The sequence below is a fragment of the Cnephaeus nilssonii genome (genome assembly GCF_951640355.1).
Source record: "Cnephaeus nilssonii genome assembly, chromosome: 19".
In the NCBI taxonomy this organism is placed as follows: Eukaryota; Metazoa; Chordata; class Mammalia; order Chiroptera; family Vespertilionidae; genus Cnephaeus; species Cnephaeus nilssonii.
This window is the reverse complement of record NC_137090.1, coordinates 3,961,342-3,985,036: the sequence shown is the minus strand read 5'-3', so window position 1 is coordinate 3,985,036 and position 23,695 is coordinate 3,961,342. Positions and strand designations below refer to the sequence as shown.

The 23,695-nt window shown below is 53.7% G+C and overlaps 2 protein-coding genes across 8 annotated transcripts in view; one reads left to right on the top strand and one right to left on the bottom strand.

The window, feature by feature from the left end:
* Positions 1-553: 553 nt before the first annotated feature.
* The window catches only part of RAB37 (RAB37, member RAS oncogene family), a gene marked incomplete at its 5' end in the record, with an annotated part of 31,154 nt that continues 8,012 nt past the window's right edge, over positions 554-23,695 (top strand). For 3 of the 5 annotated variants that reach the window (XM_079797806.1, XM_079797805.1, XM_079797804.1), the window contains one exon: positions 22,199-22,292. In XM_079797806.1, the coding sequence (XP_079653932.1) occupies positions 22,200-22,292 (93 nt within the window). Of the gene's footprint in view, positions 626-19,624; positions 19,736-22,198; positions 22,293-23,695 lie in introns of those variants that run through there. The other 2 variants (XM_079797807.1, XM_079797808.1) reach the window with 2 other exon arrangements.
* LOC307115709 (CMRF35-like molecule 1) lies at positions 2,800-13,688 on the bottom strand. 3 transcript variants are annotated; one of them, XM_079799082.1, is made up of 7 exons: positions 13,535-13,688; positions 10,743-11,072; positions 9,624-9,741; positions 7,906-8,018; positions 6,384-6,406; positions 5,940-6,089; positions 2,800-5,503 (listed from the first exon to the last, which is right to left on the bottom strand). In XM_079799082.1, exons 1-7 carry the CDS (start codon positions 13,575-13,577, stop codon positions 5,348-5,350), a joined length of 933 nt encoding a protein of 310 aa, XP_079655208.1. In that variant the 5' UTR covers positions 13,578-13,688; the 3' UTR covers positions 2,800-5,347. The 3 variants fall into 3 exon arrangements, with proteins under 3 accessions (XP_079655208.1, XP_079655209.1, XP_079655210.1); XM_079799083.1 differs by having other exon boundaries at positions 9,624-9,681; XM_079799084.1 differs by having other exon boundaries at positions 10,743-10,876; positions 13,535-13,623.

Below are 23,695 nucleotides of genomic sequence, written 5' to 3'. Positions count from 1 at the left end.
GATTGGGGAAGTGGTCCCAAATGTCCAAGGAGAACAGAGAAGCGGCGCCAGCGTCTCAGGACTTCGCCTCTGCAAACCCTGGGGGAGAGCTGAGCTGCGTGGTGTGACGGTGTGACGGGGACGCTCGTTCACTGAGAATCAGGAACCGTGCGCTCCCGGACCGCAATGCCCTGCAAATGCAGCCGGGTCACTGAGCCTCCGGAGATCCCATAGCTGCATGAGATACGCACGGGCCACTGGCTAAACTGAAAGCTGGGGTCCCTCCCCGCATCCTGGAGTCACTAGACAGACCAACCAGGTGTCAGAACTCCGTCCCGGGCACACAGGGGCGGCATCGCTGTGCTGAAAGGCCAAGGTCTCAGACCTGCGCTCCAGGTATCCTCCAAGGTGCCGCCGGAGCTGTCCAGTGCTGAACCAGAATGCTGCCCAGCCCGACCCCGCGGGACTTAGACCCGAGCCTGCGGCACCCAGCTGAGCCTGGAGCCTGGACCCAGCTTCTGGAAGCTCTGACGCAGAACGCGGGAGAGCGGGAGCAGCGGGCTCCAAGCCGGACATGGACCTGCAGAGACTCGACTCCTACCAGGGGGGAGCTGGCCCTGACTTCCATGAGCATGTCCTGCATAAGGTAAGACTCCCCTCCAGGTCCCCTCCCCCGTCCCAACGCTGGGAGAAGGCACCCTCACCAGGAGTTCTGTCTGTTCCCCTGACTTGGCTTGGGGACTTAAAAAGAAACTCGCCCCTGTCTGTGAGCCTAGGGAGCCCTTTCTGTTGGATCCTGTTTACTGCTCAAACCAGAGATGCGTGTGCTTTGGGGGAGGGGCCGCCGCCAGAGGCTCAGGTTGTCAGGAGCTTCGTTCATTCATTTAAATCGCCGGTGTCCCTTTCTCATTCACCCCCTCCTGCCTCTCATCCATTTGAACGGTTGTTGGGGAGGCTGTTTGTCTTCCCACCCCAGGCCCATGAAAACTTTCACTTCCAACTTGGTTAAAATTAGACACAGAAATGATCTGCAGCAGGAAAAAAAAAAAAAAAAACTGTTGTTTTCAAACCAGACTCCCTCGTGACTCCAGAAACCTGCCCTCCAGCCTTAACTTGCTCATATCCTCCTGAAACTGTTGGCTCATTTCAAAGTTCTTATTCATCCGTGGCTTTCCTCGTTCAAGTTCCTTATGCAACTCAGTTCTCAGTAACGTAGGTCGACTCTTGAAGCGATGGTTGGGGAAAGTGGCAGCCTCGCTCTAGGCAACACTTTTCATCCACCACCCATTGCTTTGAAAGAATCAGAACCTTCTATTTGCTGCAAGAAGCCACTGTGGATCCTCATTACTCCTTATTCCATCCTTATCGTTTCTACTTTGCTAATATCACTTTATTCGTTGGTCCCCGGAGAGGCTGTGCATTGTCCTGTACTTGGAGATTATTAAAAATCAAAATACCCTTCTGAAAATTCCATTGATGCACACACACACACAAACCCACACACCCTCTTCCCTTGTGGCACAGTTTATATTTGAGGAAACTGAAGTCCAGAGAGCCAAAGTGACTTGTCCAAGGAAACAAGGTAGAAAGTGGCAGAGCTGATACTAGAAGCCAGGAATTTTGACTCTGTGTCTAATATGTCTTCTCTGTACAAGTCCATAGAGCAGCAGCATTAGCATCGCCTGGGAGCTTGTTAGAGAGCTGAAACCTCAGTCTCCTCCCCGGATCTGCTGCATCTGCATCTGTAATTTAACAGGATCCTTAGGAAACAAATATACACATTAAAGTTTCAGACGCACAGCCCTGAGTCATGCTGGCTACTTCTGACACAGATAAAGGAAGATCGGTTATTGGAGGGAGCAGGTCTGTAGATTTGAACAGTCCATGTGACTTCTCCCTCCAGGCCTCTGAACCCGTAGGGTATAGAAGAGGAGAATTTATAACAACTGCCCCAGTCTGAAAGTTTTAAAACCATTACAGTTTGAAGTAAACTCTTATCAAATCTGTGTTTTTTTGAGTCTAACCTTTATAGACAGTGTATGCAAGCAGAGGAACATAATTACCAGTCAATTACAAAAGCATCCTGGTGACTAGATATATGGGTCCAAGCTTAAGCCATCTTATAAGGATAGAAATATTCCTTTTGAAAGGTTAAGACTTGGAGGTCACAGTTTTCAAATTGTTGATCAAGTATGGTTTTACCCACCTCAGTTACTCACACATGAAATGCGGAACGTGACCCATGAGAACTTTCACAACACATTGGGAAAGATCAACAAACTGCTAATAAATGTCTGATGTTTCCAGCTTGGGTGTGAGCATCTTGAGAGAAGAAGCTGGCTTTAAACCTTCTGGGTGCCCAACAGAGTGACAGATGTGGGTAGAAAGTTTTTTTTTTCCTATGATAATGCTGACTACCTCCACCTAATATTATTTTGTTATTGTGCATGACTTTGTTATTGTCATCCGCTTAAAAATCCACTTGTAAAAGGGGCAGGGTATCAATGTATTTGTCTTATCTTTTAAGTTTGCTGTACAGTAATTCCTGCTGTTTCATTAGCATGCAGTGACCATGGGATATAGGCTCCCCTCCAACCATAGTTTCTAGGAAGAACGGTTTTTAAATAAACTTTTTATTGAAGTATAGCAACCACAAGAAAAGCTCAAATCCTACAGGTACACCCTGATGGATTATCAAAAGTGAGCACCTCTGGGCAACCACTACCAAGGTAAAGAGATGGAACCTTCCAGCCTTCCAGAACTCCCCCCACATACCCCGTCCCACACACTCCCTCCTTCTTCCTCCCCAGAGGTTACCATTATGGAGGAGGAAGAATCATTTCATGTTTTGACAGAGCAGCCAGATGTTGTGTCTAATAGTCCTAGAAACTTGCCAGGAGAGAATTGCTATATGGTGGAAAGCCCAGAAAAGTGAGCGGCTCCACTCCCTGTAGAAGGTTTCCGGCAGCTTGTTTGCCTCTTGCTGGAAAGCTGGGAGACTCAGAAAATAGATGAGGTGCAGGTTACATCACTGGTGATGGCTGGCTTGTGGGTCCTGCCCAGACCCCAGGACAGGCAGCTGGCATGGGGTGTGGCGCTGGCTGGTCCTCCTGGACAGTCTGAGCAGTAAAGGATGGTGACTCAGACCAACCCCCCAACGTCATTTTCCACACTCTGCAGGCTTCCCCCTCTGCGCGCTCCCCTCTCAGGCAGAGTCCCTGGGACCTTTCGTGAGAAAGTTCCTGAAACACATGACTGTTGGTGTGCTGATGTTTCCTCTTACAAGCTGCTCTGGGGAAGGGCTCTGACTTCCTCCATTTTCAGGGCAGGAAACCCAGCTTGGCTGGAGGTAAACAGCCAGAGGTGAGCACCCGGCGGGGGAAGTGTTGAACTTCCACTTGAAGTGGCTCTAAATTTACCCCGGCCTGCTCCTGTCTCCACCTCCCCGCTCAGGCCAGAGAAGCCCTCCCTGAGGCCCACAGGGGAGGATGGAGGTGGCAGCTCCTCTGCTCACCTGCAGAGCACGCGGGCAATGCCCTTCCCAGCTGGGCGCAGCCTGGGTCCATCCTCCCAGGGGAAATAATGGTATAATTGTTTAAATAAGTGCAGCTCCAGAGTCCCCCTAGCAAGTGGTTCCTATGCCCTGAACTTGATGCCAACATCTGCTCCCTCCTCTTATTTGCATTTCCCTGTGTGTGTGTGTGTGTGTGTGTGTGTGTGTCCCCATCTCTTCCACTATCTCTAAGAAAATCAATGGAAAAAATATATGTCCTCGGGTGAGGATCAACAGACCCACAAATAAAATTCGTGAAGCAGTGCATGCTATGAAGGAAGCAAAGCAAGGCAACGTGACAGAGAAAAATCAGAGGCATTGTGGGGACTGCACCCGCTAGGGTGGTCAGGGAAGGCCGCTCGAAGAGGGGACATTTGAGCTGAGATGTGATGATGAACAGTAGGTAACTATTCATCCAGCTGCAAGAAGAGGGTTCCAGAAAGAAGAGCAGGCACCTGCCAACGCCCTGAGATGGGAACAAGCCTTATCCTGTTAGAGGACAGCAGGAAGGCCCCTGGAGATGAAGGACAGCGAGGGGCAGGAGAGATGGCAGAGACAGGGTCTTAGGGGCAGGCAGAGACCATGGGTCCCGGTGGCCTCATAGGCTACAGAAGAAGCCACCAAGGGTGATAAGCAGGGAGTGAGCAGGTCTGGCTGCTGGGAGAATGGACACAGATGGAAAGAGGGACTCCAGCCAGGTGACTGGATGGTAGCTTGGATGAGGCTGGTCACCATGGAGACAATGGGATTGGACATGCTCTGGAGAGAGGGCTACCGGGACTCTAGAAGAAGCATGGTGAGTTCGGAGTTTGTAAATATTCACTAACTATCCCTGCGTGAGTGCACGTGCCTGTGCACGCGCGCGCGCGCGCGCACACACACACACACACACACACACACACACTATCCTCCCTAGACCCACAGTGCAGGGTGGTGGCCCAGACTCTGGAGACAAAATGCCCAAGTTCAAATTCCAACTCATCCGCTTGCTGGTGAAAACACTCGGTAAGTCACTGACCCTCTCTGGACCGCAGGACAGGGCAACAATGGAGGCGCCTGGTAGGGCTGCTTTGAGGAGGGAATGAGGAACTGTAAGGGGCGCACTTAGGAAAGAGTGCCCACCGCAATAGGGCGTCTGTGTCCAATGCTGCCGCATCCATTGTTGGCTTCAAGTAAACAAGGTACATTGATTCTCGTACGTTCTGGAGTCAGGGTCTCCCCAAGGCTGGCTCCTTCTGACGGATCCAGTCCTTGACTTTTGCAGCTTCTAGAAGCGACAGCTTTCCTTGGCTCCTGGCCGCATCATTCCAACCTCTGCTTCCATCATCACAGCGCCTTCTCTTGTGACCTTCTTGCCTCCCTTTTGTAAGGAGGACCCTTGTGATTCTAGTTAGGGCCTGCCAGGATAATGCAGAATAATCTCCCCCTCCTCAAATCCTTCATTTCATTACATCTGCCCAGCCCCAATGGCCATAGAAGCTAACGCTCACGGGTTCTGGAGATTAGCACACATAGAACCATTATTCAGCCCACCGCACACAGCAGCAATAAATAAAGGTTCATTACTATTATTGTCATGATCATCATTATTCCTCCCTCAGCTGCCATAGACGATAGCCCCAGTCTCTTCCCAAACTATGAGGGAGAGGAAGGGATATGGGGAGACCCCTTTCTATTTCCCAGAAGCCCCCTGAGACCAGGCTTGGAGCCCAGTTCCGGTCTGGGGATGATGAGAGGACTGGGAGCAGAAAGCAGACGAGGCAGGAAGGTGCTGACAGGCCTCATGTGGGGTCGGACAGGGGGTCCTCAGCACAGCTAAGGCTTCCTGATGGCACTGAATTGGATGAGCTCCTCCTGGCTCCTGCTGGGAAAGGGGGTGATGAAGTCCTGTGTGTTGCTGTAGATTGAGTCCTGATCCAAGTTGTCCAGAGACAGAGCCTCATAGGAAACGTTCGTCCCCAGAAAGGGGGCCTGTAACAAAGACGCACACAGGTCAGGGAGGCTGACTTCCTCCCTGAGGCTGGGGGACACGCCCCTCAGGAACTCGAAGTCCACTCCCAGGCCCTCCAGCCCCGCCTCCCTCCTCCCTGCAGGGCACCCTGAGCTCCAGCCACAGCAGAGACTCTCCCTCAATTCCAGGCCAGGGCAGCACGTTCTGCGTGTGCTCCCAGGTCACTGGGCCAGTCTGGGTCTCCACTGACCAGGCTCCCAGTCCCCCATGTGGAGACCTGATATGGAGACACTTCCGAAGGCCAAGCGCCTGGCAGAGCTCAGCAGGCAAGTCTTTCAATGGCTGTGATTTTGCCCAGCACCCACCCTCCTCTGTGCCCACAGGGGCGGGAGAAAGTCCATCCTCAAAGCAGGGATGATGTATCCAAGGCCCACAGCAGCCCCACCAAGTACCCACCATGGTGATGTACTCCACCTCCCCCTGGTCGTCCTGGGCAGAGGAGGAGGGCTGTGTGGGGGCCCTCTTCCTGGTAGAGCTGGGCAGCGTTCCTGTCTGCTTCCAGGGCAGGTTGGCATAGTAGGCATTATTCTCCGGGGGCTGGAGCACCTGGGAGAGGAAGCCCGGGTTCCTCTTTCGCAGAAGGTCACCAGCCCCTCTGCTGCTCTGGCCCCCCATCTCCCAGCTTCCCCTGCAGCCCCCACCTCCCAGTCTCCCACACCTGCCCCTCCCTCCTGGCTGTTTTCAGCACCCCCTCCGTTCATCCAGGCCTTGCAGCTGGGAGGATTTGGGCACATGGTCTGTCTGACACATTTGAACCTCGGGGCCCCTGGGAGACGGAAAATAAGAAAAGAGGGGGAACGTGCGTCTGGTATATCTGGTCTGACTCAGGGACTCTCTTACCTGCTCTGGGGGTATCCCAGCAGCTAAAAGACAAAAACAACCAGAATTAGAAAGATTATCCTAAGACTGGGAGAGTCCCCAGGTCTGGGGGAGAGAAAAAGAAAAGAAAAGAGGTGAAAAGAGGTGAATGAGGCTCCAGAAGGGAGACCTGGTTCCAATTCTGTCTCTGCAGATGACACAGTCTGTGACATGGTGCATTCCCCTCTCTGGGCTTCCATTTCTCGACTTGAAAAATAAGAGGATCTCAGCTCCTCTGTTCCCCTCATCACAGAACTGTAACATCAGCTGATTGGGGGCCCCAGCCAGCCATCAGTGTCCTGGGATTGTTTCCCTCACTGCCATCCCAGGATCATCCTATAATGTCAACCAGAAGCTCTACCTCATCTGTCATTCACACCGACCTTCCCCAGCCACCCGGCTGTCTGGTCCCCTCTCCCCAGCTCTCACTGCACTTGATGTATGTCCGTCTCATTGCCTGTGTCCCACCGAATTCTGGTTAGACTTCAGGTGGGCTGTGGGCTGAGGGCTGCTGGGTGGCTGAGCCTGCCCTTCCTGGCATGGCCGGCGCCTGGCTGTGCCTGACACACGGGTGCCCATCAGTAAAAGTCATCTGTGGAGACCCAGGGGTGCTCAAACTGGGTCAGCACCAGATGGACCGGCTTTCAGGTGTTCGCTGGTTCCCGTTTCAGTCTGTCCTGTGGCCCTCCCCTCGCCTCCCAGCTTTAGAGACAACAAAGAAACAAGATGTTTTCCCCCCAGATTTTTAGTTTCAAAAGTCTAGATACTGAGGAGCACAGAGAGTACCTACGACATGAGTTATGGACAATGCACTCGGGGGAAAACATGATGAACAGGGCCAGGTTTCCTCCTCCCAGATTATAAGATCCCCCAGGATGTGGGGAGGGAGGAGGGCTGGAGAGGACCCCATGAGAGAGAGCGCAGGTCCCAGTGGGCTCTGGGAAGGGGGTGGTGCCATTATGTGAGGATGTGGAAGGGGAGCCAGACAGGAGGAGGGTTTGTTTGAGGCCACATCCCCTGTTGGATGATGCTGGCTTGTGAGTGAATGGCTGGGGCGGAGGAGGAGCAAAAGTAGGAATCTCAACCAACCTTTTTTAAAAAAACAACAGAGGACTCTGTGTATGACCCATGTGCATGCACGCATGTGTGTGCATACATGTAATCTGTGTTTACACGTGTGTGTTATCTGTGTGTGCGCGTGCCGTGTGTTGTGTTGCGTGTGTGTGTGTGCTCGTGCAGGTGTGTGCACATTCGCATGTGTGTGTGTCTGTCTGTGTGTGTGTGTGTGTGTGTGTGTGTGTGTGTGTGTGTGTTTCCCAACCCCCATGTCAGCTCAGTACCTCCTTGGCAACCATAGGAATTTCACTGAAGTGTCTGCGCACCTGATATGGGCGTGAGGTCATTGCCATTGGTCCACACACTTGAGCTCCAGGGAGCCAACCCTGTCGACATGGGCCCACACATTTCCACCCAGCCCAGCCCAGCCCCAGCCAGGTCCTCTCACCTTCCTTCTGTCGCTTCACCACCCTCCACACCAACAGTGAGACTGCCACCAAGACAAGCAGCACCAGAGCGATGAAGAGGGGCAGGGAGATGCAGAGCTTCAGGGAGGCGCCACTGGAAACAACAGAAGACACCTGTGAATCCTGCTCACCTCCTGCCTTTGGGCCTTCTCCCACCCAGCCGGTAGCACACAGGGCCACACACCTTCTGGCTTGCCGTTTCCTGCCTGGGAACCCCCACTCCTGGGCGCCCTCAAAAATGGTTGTTGTTTTTAAATGAGAGGAGGGTTCCACAAGGTAGTTTCAATGGGTCTAGAAGCCTAAGAGAAGTGGTATGATAACAGGCACCGGCAAGGTCTCCCTGCTTCCTCACTGGTCCTCTGACCTGGTTACATAGTGTCCCCCACCCCACAATTCATGTCACTCAGAACCTAGGAAGATGACCTATTTGGAAATAAGATCTTTGCAGATGTGATCAAGGTGATGTCATACTGGATTAGGGTGGGCCTAGCCCAATGACTAGTGTCCTTATAAAAGGAAAATTTGGGCAACCAAATGTGACAACAGGGGCAGAGATTGGAGCGATTCAGCCACAGGCCAGGGAGTGCCAAGGACTGCCGGCCACCAACAGCCAAGAGAGAGGCATGGGACAGATTCTACCCCCACATCAGCTCAGTGCCGCCTTGGAAACCATAGGAATTTCACTGAAGTGTCTGTGCACCCGAAATGGGCCTAAGGTCATTGCCATCGGCCCACACACTTGAGCTCCAAGGAGCCAACCCTTTCGAAACCTTGATTTCAGATTGTGGACCTCCTGGGCTGTGAGAGAATAAACTTGTCTTGTGTTAAGCCACCCAGTTTGTGCTATTTCATTATGGCAGCCGCAGGAAACTCATACATTCTCCAACACACGCACACACACACACCACACTACAGTTCATCATCAGCACAGCAGCCAGGGAATGCTTTTAACCAAAGTTCCAGCATCTCCCTCCTGTGCTCAAAATCCCATAACAGCCCCATTTCATTCCAAGAAAATGGCCAAGGCTGACATTGGCTTCCACTGCCCCTCAACCCCCACCCGCTCTCCTTATTTCTTACTCTTCTCGCCCTTGCTTGCTCTTCTGGGAAGGAAATGACTGGGGTTCTTATAAGAAGAAGAAGAGATTGGGACACAGAACCACACAAAGGGGAAACCAGGCAAGAAAGTCCTCTGTGAGCTGCCGGGTGGTCGAGAGACTCCAGGAATTGTCAGGATCCCCGCTGTTGCCATAACAGTAACAAGGAATTCATAACAGAAATAGGGCTTCCCCAGGCCCTTTCTGTTCCCCCAGAATTTGGACCAGGGGGCACTGTGGCCCCATGACCCTGTGCCCACACACCCTGGCCATGCCTTCTGCCCTGAATGCCTGCTCCTCCATCTCCCACACTCTGAGCTCTGCATGGGACATGCGACCTAAGCTCAACACAGTGCCGGCCAAGGAGAATTTAACTCAGTGGAAGTGGGATGGATGCATGAATGAACTGACAAACCTCCAAACTGCACTGAGCTCCAGGACGCAGGATGGGGGCGGGCAGCTCACCAAGGACACTTGTGGCCTGAGAGCAAGTGGAAGGGCCCCTGGCATCCTGGCTGGGACGTGGGACTACAAAGGGTCCTACACTGGAGAAGTCTGGGACAAGGGGGCCAGGGGGAACAGCAGCGTCCAAGCTTACTTACCTGCCATCAGAGTGGTGGCTGGTCACAGTCAGGGAGCCAGTGCTGTCTTCTGGGGCGTCTGTGAATACGTTGGCAGTGGAGGTGATGGTGGGGGTGGGGGTCGGCACTGTAGTTGTTGCTTATCATACAGAACAGATTACATTGCAATCTCCTGCTATCTCACCCGCAGCCCTGCACATAGCTTGGAGCCAGGGAGGAATGTGGGCTGCCCTGGCCTGCAGAGCCTGGGGCAGGAACACGGGAAGGGGCCTCCAGCTGGACCACTCATGCCTCCTCGGCTGTAGGAGACCTGGGCACAGGTCCAAGGGGTCATCACACAGGCCCTGGAAGGCTCAGGGGGCCCAGGATTGCCTCAGGTCAATGGCAGCTGGAGTTCAGCTAAACTTTAAACACTCCCGCTGTTTATGGCAGGGCCTCCGCCGATACCTCCCCCATCTTACTTATCCAGCAAGGACAAGAGCAGAATGGGGACGTACCAGGTAACTAACATATCCAAGAGCTATGACCTCTCAGGTCAGGGCCAGCCCTGAGCAAAATCACGATGTTCAGGAAGAGCCTTTCCTTTGGACAAGTTATTAAGTTTCTGTGATGGGGGAGCTCCTTCTCAGGATCCTTCTCGAGATCCCGTGAGACGAGGAACGTGCTGCACTTGGCAGCTACCCAGGCCTGAGACCAGATATGGACAAGGGGTGGGAACAGCGGCTATGAGCCCGGGCCCCAACCTTCAGGAAGAACAGGGACACAGGGCACCAGAGGTACCAGGGAAGCCTTGGCAGGAATTGGCTCCCACAGAACAGGCTTCCCTCAGCCCATGAGCTAAAACTGGGGCCATCACCGTGGTCTCTATGGGCAACAGACTCAGGCGGTGAGCTGTACAGAGAAAAAAATGCGCCCAGAAAGGCTTGATCCATCCTGGGGAGGTCCTGGGAGCCCCAAGAGCATCTAAGAGAAACCCTGAGCCTCCCAACCTAAGCGTGTAGCCGCGGTTCCCTGAGACCTCAGGACCAACCCCCCGCTGTGGCAGTTCATCTGAGTGAGTTCAGTCACTGGAGAGGGACCTCAGGGAGCAGGGCAGAGCAGGCCCTGATGAGACACAGACACATGTGCACGTACTCTTACCTGGGTCAATGGTCACTTTAACAGGGACCCCAGGGTCAGATCCACTTCTCTCAATCCCACACCAGTAAGTGTCTGTATCTTCTCGCCTGAGCTCCTTCATGATCACAGTGAACATGAGGCTTCTCGGATGGTCCCTGATGGACACACGGTTCTTCTTCACCTCCTCTGATCCATTGGTTATAACAAGGACCTCACAGCTAAACCAGTCATGCCCACGACACCACCACTTCCTGTAGGTCTCCCACCCTGGGTCATAGTGACAGTGCACGGACAATGAGTGCCACTCCTGGCCTCTCACTTCTTTTGGTCCCGAGATGGTATATGATGAGTCTGGAAAACACAAGTCCATATATCTGTCACCTCCCGCACCACTGCCTCAAGGGTCGGGCGGCAGCCTTCTGCACTGTGAACAGCACCAACAAGTCCAAGGCCTGATGAGTGGGACAGAGTCAAGGAAGGAATTCACCTGCCACAACACAGACCTTTGTCCTTCAAAGTGCCACTGGCTCAGAGCCACCTCAAAATCACCTCACAGCGCCACTGCAGAGCTCAAGGAAACAAAAGCATTGACTCTCAGCAATAATTACCTCCTATAATTCACTCCCTCCCGCTCCCCGTGGCCCGTAAATCTTTGTCCTTTTGCAGCATCTCTGTGTTAAGCTGGTCTCATGGAGGAAGTACCAGCGGACCCATTTCCACACGAGTGTGCTTGCTCCTGACCTGCGCTGATGGCCTCAGGAGGTCCAGCTGCTGCACCCGCTCCCCTGGCTGTGCAGAGGCCGCACCTAGTGGGTCTAGTGGTTCCATAGCAAGCACCCGGGTGGAGGGTCTTTGACCTTGACCAAAGCAGTGAAGCCAACTACGGAGTCCATATCACACTGATCCCATGTTCTCCACTGAATTGCTTTGGTTTCTTTGTCAAAAAGTAAATATGTGAGTTACTTATAGATTTTCCTTGCTGACCCATTGATCCCTTTGTCTATCCCCATGCCAAGCCATCGTATGGACAGACCACATTTTATTTATCCATCAGTTGATGCACATGTGAGTTGTTCCCACTTTTGGGCTATTTGGGGTGAACATTTGCATCAACTTTTTACGTGGACATATATTTTCAATTCTCTTGGGTATTTACCCAGGAGTGGAATTGCTGGGTCACATGATGGCCATATGTTTAGCATATTCAAGAATGTCAAATTGTTTTCCAAAGTGGCTGCACCATCTTACATACCCATGAGCAATGTGTGTCCTCTCTAATGTTAAGAGTCTCAATAGTTCAGTTCTGTGAAAGTAGAAAGATTTGGTCTAAGGGTGGGGTGGTTTCAGCAGTCACATAGCTTCATTGCCATTTGATACATTCACTCATTCAACTCACCCTTTGTCTAATCTGTACTTGGTATGTTTATACGTGCAAATATCTCTAAAACTTATATTCAATCAAGGTGGGGGAAAGGAGGAGACAGACAGTGGAGAAAAATGATGCAAAGGAATTGTTATTGTAGTTAAGGTCATCAATGAAGGCCTCCATGAGAAGCAAAGATGTGAGGGACTGGAACCTGTGGCTCAAGAGAATAGCAGTGCAAAGGCCCTGAGGCAGGAGTTGCCTAACATGTTCCAAGAACATCTAAGAGGCCAGTGATAAAGAGGTTGAACCAGGGGAAGAAGAATAGAGAAGAGGCCAGAGCAATGATGTGGTGGAAGAACTCAGATAGTGATCAACTGGTAGCTCAGTAAGGAGCTGGATTTTTACTCCGAGTAGGATGGGAGGTCAATGGAAGGTTTTGACTAGAGGAGAGACAGAATCTGTCTTACATTGACAAGGGGTCATTACGGGATATTAGAGGAGATGGATGCCCAGGTTTTGCCTGAGCACCTAGAAGGATGGAGGTTCCCAATGCAAAGGTGGGACAGAAAGGAATTCAAGGGGGCAGGAGTGGTCAGGTCACATTTGAAATGTCAACATCTGAGTGAAGCTATTCAATGGGCAATTGGGTAGAAGATTCTGGAATCTAGGAAGATGTCCAGGGACTAGGAATACAGGATTGGGAGTCATCTGTATACAGATAGCATTTAAAGCCAAGAGAGGAGTGGAGATCAACAAGGGAGTGACTCCACAGAGAGAAGAAGCCCAAAGACCAAGCCCTGAAGCCTTCCAACATTTCAAGACAATCCCCTTAATTTTTAATCAAACCGGTGGTATCCATCAACTTCAAGTTCACTTCAACCCTCTGTCCCCCTCCTTTCCTCTTCACCCTACCAAGCTACCTCCTCTTGATTTTTCCAGTCCCTCGGCAACTTCTGCTACTTCCTTCTGCCTCAAAGACCTGGAATCACCTCCCCCTCCCTGTCTGGCAACCTTCCTGCTTTCCTTCCCTCAAGCACCTTCCACCTTCACTCCTTTCCCAACGCCTCCCTGGCTTCTAACACAGTCTTGAAGGTCCAGGAGCAAGCTTCACCAGCTCTCCTGAGCAGCCAGAGCTCCTCTGCTTTGACCGATGGGCCCCATACAGCTGTCCATCTTGAACTATCAGCCCCCGGGGTGGTTAGGAATTATGCCTTCTGCTGGGCTCAGTGCGAAAGCCATGCTGCATATTTCTTCATTGGCAACTGTAGCCACTGAAACTCTGGTGATGTTGAGTTGATGAGCCGCATGGGCTCATGGCTTGGAGGAAGTACTTAGAAATGGGGTCTACTTCTCAGCAGGACACCTTCTGGGCCCCTTTCTCCTGCTGCTAGCCAGCTCCTCCTGCCCATAAGCTTTTCCCATGAGTTCAGACCCAGCCCCCACTCACCTGAATACAACAAGAAGGGAGGGAAGACCATCAACAGGTACATTTTCAGCCTCGCATGGGTCCTCCTGGGTCTAGCCAGTAAGCTAGTGCAACCTACAGACTCACTCACTGGTGAATAGAACTGAAAGAGAACTTGCAGTGCTGCTCTGTCTTCTAGAAATTGCAGACACAGACCCACCAGGTCAGGCCGGCTCTTACTCAACCCTCTGGACTGGAGGCGGGGAGCCCAGCTCCAACAGAGAGCCAAGCATTGGACACATATCCTAAACCTGGAATTTCAGGTGTAGCCAGATTCTCAGGAGCCCAGAAGGTCAGGAGTTCAACCGGGTGTAGGAGGACTTGGGGCCAAAGTCAGAAAGTCAGGGGAGAGATTCTAGACGGGAGATTGGAATGAAGATCAGGCCAAGGGGCTATCAAAACCCAGCCTGCAGAGAAAGGGGCTCAAAGACAGGGCCCCTGCTGTCCAAGGGGCTAGGGGGCCTCTGTCCTGAGGACATCCCGGAAACTCACTGCTGTGCCCCAGCCCTCCAGGTAAGGGCCCATGGATATCAACCCCAGCCTGAATCTTCCAGAAACTTGTCAGTAACGCCAAGGGATCCTTAATGAAGAAACTGTTTCATTGTGCCCTGGCCATTGGCTCAATCTCTCTCTCTCTCTCTCTCTCTCTCTCTCTCTCTCTCTCTCTCTCTGAGCAATCAATCAATAATCTTTTAAAAAATAAAAGAAACCAGCTCATTACACTTGGCTATTCTCCCTCGGGCCTCACCGTCTTCCCCTCCCCCCCCCCCCCCCCCATAAAACCTATTTTGCTGATGTAGAGAGAGAAAAACCACTGGTTCTGCAGGTCTTACTCCCTTTTTCCTACAACTTGGTGCTCATCCCCTCATCTCCCTCCCGCACTGGGATCCCAGCAAGCCCTCAGGGTGGGGGCTCAGAGGTTAGGAAAAGATAAAGCCTTTCTCGTATTTCACTCCTGGAGCCACTTTTGCCATGTGTCACACACATCCTTTGACATCTTGAGGAGCCACTGAGTCCCGAGGGGAGACCTCAGGCCTTCCTTCCGAATCAGGAACGAATAGGAGAGCGGGAGGGTTCTTTGCACAGAAAAACGCAGCAGCTGACTAGCCAGGGCTCTTCCAGGAAGTGGCCAGAGCCCGCCTTTCACTTCACAAGATCAACTGTCCAATGGGGGTGAGAAGCCAAGGGGGCAGGAGCTTTCCTTGCCTTTCTTGGGCATGAGTACAGGGAGTGAACCGCCTCGGAGCTGCTCGGGGCTCTGCCTGTGGCCGGGCCCCCTGATCCTGGGCCACCGGCCCCCGCCCACCCGCGGAGGCTGCCCTTGGAGTGCAGAGCCGGGAGTTATTATCTGTTTGTCTCTGAGTGACGGCAAGACTGCTCCTCTAAACAAGTGCCTCTGGGGACTCCAGGAGAGGTGGGCTGTGCTGGGGGCCCTGTGTCCTCAAAGACCCTTTGCGGCCCTAGTTTGGGCTTGGCCATTGACTTCGCAGGAGTCAGTTACCTCCGCAGGCTCACAGGTTCCCACATAAAAGAAGGGATGGAACGGGCCATCTGAGAGTCCTCCTGCACTAAGCACCTACGTGTATGTGTGCGTGCATGTGTGCATGTGTGTGCTTGACATGGCGCCCCCTCTCAGCTCTTCTCCGAGGGCCTTCAAGCTCCCCACTCCTCTGTGAAAGTGAGGAAGAGGCAGATTTGCCCTGAGGCTGATGGAGCTTAACCGGCAGCACCCCTCACCGGATCAGGCTCCTTTCAAAGCCCTGTACCCAATGTTGTATTCATGATGTAGGTCCTCTTTCCTAAAAAGCGGCCTCATCATTGTATAAGCATCAGGCCAGTGATAGATGGCCCCACCCTCTGCTCTTTACTCCACCTTTGTTCTCACTGAAGGGGAGGGTCTATCCCCTCCCCGTGGCACCCCCATCCCATCCTTGAGTCTGGACCAGACCTGTGACCTACTTTCCCAAGAAAACCCAGCAGAAGTAACGGTGCACCAGTCCCGCGGAGGCCTCTGGCGTTCCCTCTTGCTCTCACTCACCTCTGCCTCTGCCGTGATGACGCACAGGCTAGCGTTGGGTGGATGGAGACACACGTGGAGCAGAGCCAAGCTGCCCCAGCCAACAGCCAGCCAACCCTCAACACCCAAGGGAGCCCGCTTGAGCCCAGAAGCACCACCCAGATCAAACTGCTCACTCACAGACTCACTCTGTGCCCCTGTGTTTGGGACGGTTCATTGCAGCCTTCTTGTGGCAACAGAAAATGTAGAGAAGACCCTGCAAAACCTAGACCCGCCACCTAGACCCAGCAGCCGCCTCCACTCTGAACCCCTTTAGCTGCCCCTGGCTTTGGTCCACCCAGCTGCTCTCTGCCCCTTTGACTTCCCCTTGCAGCTCCTCAAGGATGACCCCCCGACACACACCTCTTTCTCAGATGTGGTTCAGAAGAGAACAGACCTTGTGTTACCGGTGGGGAGAGGTCCTCGTCTCCCCTCATTGCTCGTGGGAGTGGACTTTTTGCAATTTCCCAAGAAAAAGCATTTTCTGAGACTTGTGTAGGAGAATGAGTGGTTTTTATTTGCATGGAATGAACTCCCAGAGTTTCCAAGGTCTCGTTTCCCTTTGTCCCACCAAGGAAGAAGCGTAGCTGTGGCGTCCCTCGGGCTGGTGTCCAGAGTTTCCTTGCCGGGTGCGTGCAGTGCAGTTCAGAGTCAGGCAGGCTTAGCTCGTGCTCCCCCTGCACCCATCAGTCCGTTGCATGTGGGGTCCGCATGGTCGTGGGCCATACAGACGAATGTAAGGAAGCCTAGAGCAACAAGAGCCAACTCCTCTGTGTAGGGGATTATGTGTTCCCAAATTTCCCTGGGCTTGCCCACTGTGCCACCATCAAATTCCCTGACTACCGAGTCAGCCATGGAGAAGTTAGAAGACAACAAGACGCTGTGTTCCTTGTGGATGTCAAGACCAACAAGCACCAGATCAAACAGGCTGTGGAGACGCTCTATGACATTGATGTGGCCAAGGTCAACGGCCTGATCAGGCCTGATGGAGGGAAGAAGGCATGTGTTCGACTGGCTCCTGACTATGATGCTTTGGATGTTGCCAACAAAATTGAGATCATCTAACCTGAGTCCATTGCCTAATTCTAAAAATAAAAATTTTACACTGAAAAAAAAAAACAAAAAACCCTAGCTAATTAGCTAATTACAATGGTATCACTTAGACCACTAGAACCATCTGTGGCTTGTGATTCAAAACAAGAAGTTGGTCTAAATACAAAAGCAATACATGTTCATGTTAGGAAAAGAAATTGTGAAACACACTATGAACAACTCTATTCCAATAAACTAGACAACCTGGAGGAAATGGACATATTTCTAGAAAAATACAACCTCCCAAAACTCAATCAGGAAGAATCTAAAAATCTCAATAGGCCGATAACTATGGAGGAAATTGTTGAAGCAGTTATCAAAAAGCTTCTAGCAAGCAAAAGCCCAGGGCCAGACGGCTTCACAGGGGAGTTTTACCAAACATTCAAAGAAGAACTAAAACCTATCCTCCTCTGACTATTCCAGAAAATTCAAGAGGAAGGAACACTTGCAAGGTCATTACCCTAATACCAAAACCAGATAAAGACAACACAAAGAAAGAGAATTACAGGCAAATATCCCTCATGAACATAGATGCCAAAATCCTCAACAAAATTCTAGGAAATCAGATCCAACATTACATCAGAAAGATCATACACCATGGTCAAGTAGGATTTATCCCAGGGATGCAAGGATGGTACAATATCCACAAATCAATAAACATGATACATCACATAAACAAATTGAGAGATTTAAAAAATATTGTGAAAACACAGATAAGGTTAAAAAAAAAGTTTTAATTGCCTCTAATCTCACCACCCCAAGATAATCACTTTTAACATCTTATCTCTTCCTGTAGAAATGCATGATTATTTCAGAAATCAAGCAGAGTCGCTGATGTGTTACATGAGTTCATGTCACTCATCGCTCAATAGATTTTTGTTGTCAACTTTGGGGAAAGGTGTCCTATAAACAAATATTGTCAAGGTATTTGTCTTGGTGGAAATACATACAGCGACTTCAAGCCCACACTCCTCTTGGTCAGTGTAGACTTGCCAACTACAGCTAATCTGCTATCGGAACCCAATCTGTGCATAGGTGACGGAGCCCGGTTAGTTGCATCTCTCCCACTCTGAATTTTAGGGCTGTATTCCCAGTGGCTAATACCACATTGGGCACATAGTAGTTGCTCAGTAAATAACTGATGGAAAATGAATGAACTATTTTTAGTGCATGGTTATTCTTCCCCTGGATGCTTGCCTTGCAAAGTAACTGTTGTCCATTTTGAAACTAAGGCATTTATCCACTCATTTATGGTATTCGTCCCTTCATTCACTCACTGAGAGACTGCTGGGTACCAGCCCTTGGGTGTGTGTACAGGGTGGGGCAAAGTAGGTTTACAGTTGTGAGTACATGAAACACAGAGTTTATTCTTTTTTTTTTTTTTTTTTAGTCCTCACTTGAGGATATTTTTCTATTGGTTTTTAGAGAGAATGGAAGAGAAAGGGAAAGACAGAGAGAAATACTGATGTGAGAGAAACATCAATTGGTTGCCTCCTGCACAGAGCCTGGGCTGGGGAGGAGCCTGCAACTGAGGTACATGCTCTGGACCAAAATCAAATCCAGGACCCTTCGGTCTGCAGGCCAACGCTCCATCCACTGAGCCAAACTGGCTAGGACCAGAGTTTATTCTTATACTATTATTTATTAATTATTCGGCACCTGAACTTCCACGCTAATTCTCTCCACTTCTTCCTCCCAGTACAATGTGTCCTTCCCCTCTTTTCCCACACTCTGCTTCTCTTTGAAATGTTCTCTCCAAGGCCTTGTGCCAGGGCCAAGTGCAAACTCTTTCTTCCCACGGCATATGGCCTGACATGCTGATCTTTCCTGTACACTCTTGTTTTATTGTTTTAATATATTTTTTATTGATTTCAGAGAGGAAGGGAGAGGGAGAGAAAGATAGAAACATCTGAACAGCAGGCAGCGTGGGGCGACAATGATGATAGAGAATCATTGATTGGCTTCCTCCTACACGCCCCCTATTGGGGATCAAGCCCACAACCCAGGCATGTGCCCTTGACCGGAATCGAACCTGGGACCTTTCAGTCCAAAGGCCGACACTCTATTCATTGAGCCAAACCGGCTAGGACTATATACTCTTGTTTTAGACTTCCCCATACTAAGGGCCCATTGTGCTAGTCCAGGTCTCCCAGGAAGCAGGTGTGGAAAGGGAACTCAATGTGCAGGGACTGTATTAGGGGAAACACCAGGTAGAAACCAGGAGAGGCAGGGAGAGCCTTCAGACCATGGTCTGACCCCAAGTGAAGGACAGAGGCCACCAGGCAGTCTCCGGATGGTTCTGTAAAACCATGAGGAGGTCCCCAGGCCGAAAGCAGCCATGAGGGTCCTGTGCCCCCAGAAACAAGCCCGCCTCCGAGTTCCTGCCACGCTCCATCTTTGGCTGGGATTGCCTGTGTGAAGTGGCCTCCGTGCAAACACACCAATGGTGGATTGCAGAGCCAGCGGGGGAGGGGGGAGAAAGAGGGGGCGGGCAGTTGTGCCCTGAGGTTAGGAGCCTGAGAGGCACCTTCTCATGGTCACCTCAGACGTTTCTTAACTTGGGGTGAAACAACATTCCCTCTATGCTTTCCTGCCTTCTTCAGCGAATGTGCATCTGTGTGTATGAGTGTGTCTCTGTGTGTGTTTGTGTGTGCACCCTCTGTGTATAAGTGTGTCTCTGTGTGTGTTTGTGTGTGCACCCTATCTATGTGTATCTGCGTGTAAGAGTGTGTCTCTGTACATGTTGTGTGTATGTGCATACCCTCTGTCTATGTGTGCATCTGTGTGAATGTGTCTGTGTGTGGGTTTGTGTGTGTGTGCACACATGTGTATGTGTGTTTACAAGGAGCCCACTGTCCCAGCCACAACACCATCTCAGAAATCTACGTCACACTGCAGCTCCCGCCTCTCCTTGCTCCCTTCAGACCATCCTGGTGGGCGACAGTGGCGTGGGGAAGACATCTCTGCTGGTCCAGTTCGACCAGGGCAAGTTCATCCCCGGCTCCTTCTCGGCCACTGTGGGCATCGGATTCACAGTGAGTGCTCCCCGCCCCCGGGGCCCCGGTTTGGCTCTGTCAGGGTCCCAGCAGGAAGCAGGTGGTCACTCGCGTTGGATCTTTCAAGGAGGTTTAATGAACAGACTATTGACCAAGGAGTAGGCAGGAGCTGGGGAACCAGGAGGGATGGTGCAGTGTTTGGGGTCCTTATAGGGCTTCCACCCCCCAGCCCACTCCCCAGCCTAAGAGAGCTGAGAGGAGGGACCATCACAGACCCAGGGACCATCACAGACACAGGGCTGCGTGCAGGGGGCCTGGCGGGCAGGAGCTGTGACCATCAGTGGAGGAACGCAGCAAAGCCTAGTAACCCCACACACACACTGCCCTCCTCCTGCTCCCCCCAATCCTATGGGACTCCCCATTGACTGCACACAGCCGGAAGCTGGAAAAACAAGGACATGTGTCGATACAGATTGCTCATGTCCACCTCCCAAGGCAATAAGAACCTGGAGAGGCAAAGGTGTGGCTTAAAATGACAAAAACAGCCCAATCCTGGCATTGTGGTCCTAGGGCACTGGGAGGGCAAAGGTTAAAGTTCTTTTTTTTAAATACTTGGTCTCTCCCTGGACACAGCACGGGGGTGGCTCAGATTAGGGAAGTGGTCCCAACCCATAGCCCCTCATGGGCCAGGAAGGCCTCGCTCCACCCCTCGCCCTCTGTCCACTCTCACCAGGACTGCGGCTCTCAGTAACCCCTGATCCTGGGAAGGCCTCTGAGGGGACTGGCTCTGGGCTTGGACTATTCTCAGGAGCTGCAGGGCCCTTTTTGGGGTCTCCGGAGTCCTGGGGAGGAGCACATGGCATTGCTTGGGCGGCGTGGGTATTTGGGAGGCCAGCCTCTGGGACCAACAGAGCACAGGCCTGCGAGGCCACGCGGCTGGGACGCAGCAGAGTCACGCCTGTGGAAAGAGACAAGGGAAACCTCAGACACGGAGCTTGCCTGGGTCACAGGTGGAAGGCCAGGGCCCACCACGGACAGGGCTTCCGAGTGAGGCTGAAACGGGAGCTCGGCCCCCGTGCGGAGCCCAGAATCCAATCTGGCACACCAGGGCCCCCAGTTCCCCGCCGCTGGGCGCAGCTGGGCTCCGGAGTGCGGGGCTGAGCCCCAGGAGGGCGGGGCTGTCCTGACAGCGCCTGAGGCCTTCCAGGGCGTGAACCAGGCTGGCTGGTGCTGGGCGTCCCCCACCCCGGGCACACGCCCCGCCTGCCCTCTCAGCACACAGGGCACACGGTGCCCTCATAGACACACTCCACTCCCCGCCCTCTTCCCACCGGTCAGACTCAGAGGGCAGAGTGTGGGCTGGGCATGGGTGTGGCTACGGGTGCACAGACTCTCATTCACGCTCCACAGGTGCACAGGTGGGGACTCCAAGCTTTGCCCCCGCCTGCGAGAAGGAGCGAAGTGTGTGGTTCAATTGAGAGCCTGACGCTGCCTGAGACAGGACAGGCCTTCCTGGGATGTCCTGGAGACTCTGCTCAACATGCTTCACAACTTCATGAATTCCTCCGATACCAAACGTTTAGGGCCTCCTCATTGCCACACGGGAAGGCCAGGCCTGCCTTCAGGAGCGCCAACTTAGACGCAGCCACAAAGGCACTGCATCCGGGGAGTCCCAGGGTCTCAGGGCAAAGGGCGAGGGGAGAGGAGGCCCTCAGAACCCGCACAGGAATCCCCAGCCCACCTCGCAGGGCGGGGAGAGCTCGGAGGCGGGGAGAGCCCGTGATGGGACACTCTGGATGCAGCCCAACAGGTGAGGGAGAAATGAGAGGCGGTCTACACTAAAGGGTCAAAGTTCAAGCACCAACCAACCAGGGCCCATGTGCTGCAAGGTGCATATCGGTCGGTAACTAAAATTATATTCACACGGGCTCGGGCTGGGCTGCGTCAGTAACAGCGAGTCTGCCTGGGCTATTTCCTCCGGACGTACACCCTCTCTCCAACCCAGCACCGCGCAGGTCAGGGGCGCCCCAGCCGCGCTCCCCAACCCCGCACCCGGGGCCACCTGTGGACCGCCAGCTGGCGAGGCTCGGGCGCCGCCTGCTGGCCGCGCTGCGCAGCGACAGCGGAAACCCCGGCGCCGGTGCGCGGGCCCCAATGATGCCAGACCTTCCGTGCCAGGCCGGGTCCGCAGGCACCGCTACCCGTGGGAACTGAACCCCGACGGCTGGCGACTTTGGGGAACCCGTCCTAGGGGTGGACTTGGCCCCTGCCTCAGAGCCAGAAGCCGGGTCAGCGTTGCCGCGGGGTCCCGCTGCCCCTCGGGCGCTGCCCCTGCGGAGCTGCGCGCCCTGGCGGGTGTGCGGGGCTGGCGGGGCAGAGGGAGGAGCCTGGCGGGGTCCCGGCAGGGGCGGGGGAGGGTAGAAGGAGTGGGTGGAGCGAAGGCGGAGCTGTTCCTGCTCCGTCCGTCGCGCCGCGGGCCCCAGCTCAGCTCTGGTCCAGGAACATGACGGGCACGCCTGGCGCCGCTGCCACCCGGGATGGCGAGGCCCCCGAGCTCTCGCCGCCCTGCAGCCCGAGCTACGATCTCGCGCGCAAGGTGGGTGGGCACCGCGTCCAGCGCTGGGGACTCCTGTGCGGGTGCTGAGGGCCACCCCTCCCCGCGCCCTTTAACCTGAGATCCTGGGGCTCCCGGGACCCTGCGCCTCCAGGCAGCCGGTGTCCGGAGTAGAGAGGGAGGGTGGAGACACGGCCGCTAGGCCCAGCCCAACTTCTTAGGTATCTGAGCTGGCTCTGCCAGGCCTGGGAGAGGAAGCTGGGAAGTGACTCCCCAACCCAACTTTCTTCTGCCACCCCCGGCTCATGTGAGTCCCCGGGGACCCAACCCCATGCTCCTTGCTAAGGGTTCGCTCTCCGGGACTCAGGCACCCACCCTGGGTGCTAGGAAGCAGGGTGCCCGGACACCCAGAGAAGCCGGCCCCTGGCGGCCAGCAACAGGGTGAATGCCCTTTTCCCAGCTAAGCTCTCAGCTGAGACTTGACATGGGTTCCTTAGGCCCAAAACTCCAGCCGCCCCCAAGTTCTACCTCTTCCCTTCCCGCTGCTGCCTCGCACCTTCTCCCAGAGCGCAGGCCCACCTGGGGGTTTTAGAACCTGAGCAAGATCTCAGTGATTGCTCACGGACCCCCACCTGGGAGAGCGGACCCCCACCTGGGAGCGTGTAAGTCCGCTCTCTGGGCTCAGTCCCTCCACAGGGTGACCCGTACAGAGCAGGTGAGGGTGGCAGTGGACGCTGGGCTGTGCGCCCTCCTTCCGGGCCCTGGGAGCAGCCGGGTAGCAGGGACTCTGAAAGAGGTGCGAAGGGAACTCAGCCTCCCGGGCGTCCTGTCTCGGGATGCACGGCCTTGGAAGAGACCCGCTCTCTCTGTGCCTTGGTTTCCTCCCCACATGCGGGGCTCACTCTAGCCAGGAGCTGGGGCCTCCACCCCCATTGTTTCAGGGGAAGCCACTCCGCAAGTCACCAAGTCACCCGCCCAGAGCCGTTGAGATAGGCGTCCTGTGTGGGCTCTTGGCAGGAAATGGGCCCCTGGGCCTTCGGTGGGAGGGAAGCTGGGGAGAGCCAGCCCCAGGCTGGGGGGGGGGGGGGGCGGGGAGTGACCACCTGACCTCCTTGCCGGACAAGCCAATGAGCTGTTTGCCTAGGAGGTGGCAAGGCTGGGCAGCTGTTTGTGTTTAGTGGTAGGTGGCTGGCAGCGTTTGCTCAGGGCAGCTGTGATCTGTAAAGTACACAGGAGCTCACTCTCCTTCTCTCCTCCTTGGGGGTGGGACCTCCGAGCCCAGGAGCAGTGTGGCCACAGAGGGCTCCCAGCGCCTCCATCTGTCCCCGGGGCCAAGCGGCCTCCACCAGCCTGCGCACCCCAGGCCCGCCCAGGAGACTGGGTCCAGGACAGCCTGGCAGGAGCCTGGCAGGAGCCCCTGGGGCTGCCTTAGAAGGGGTGGGGGC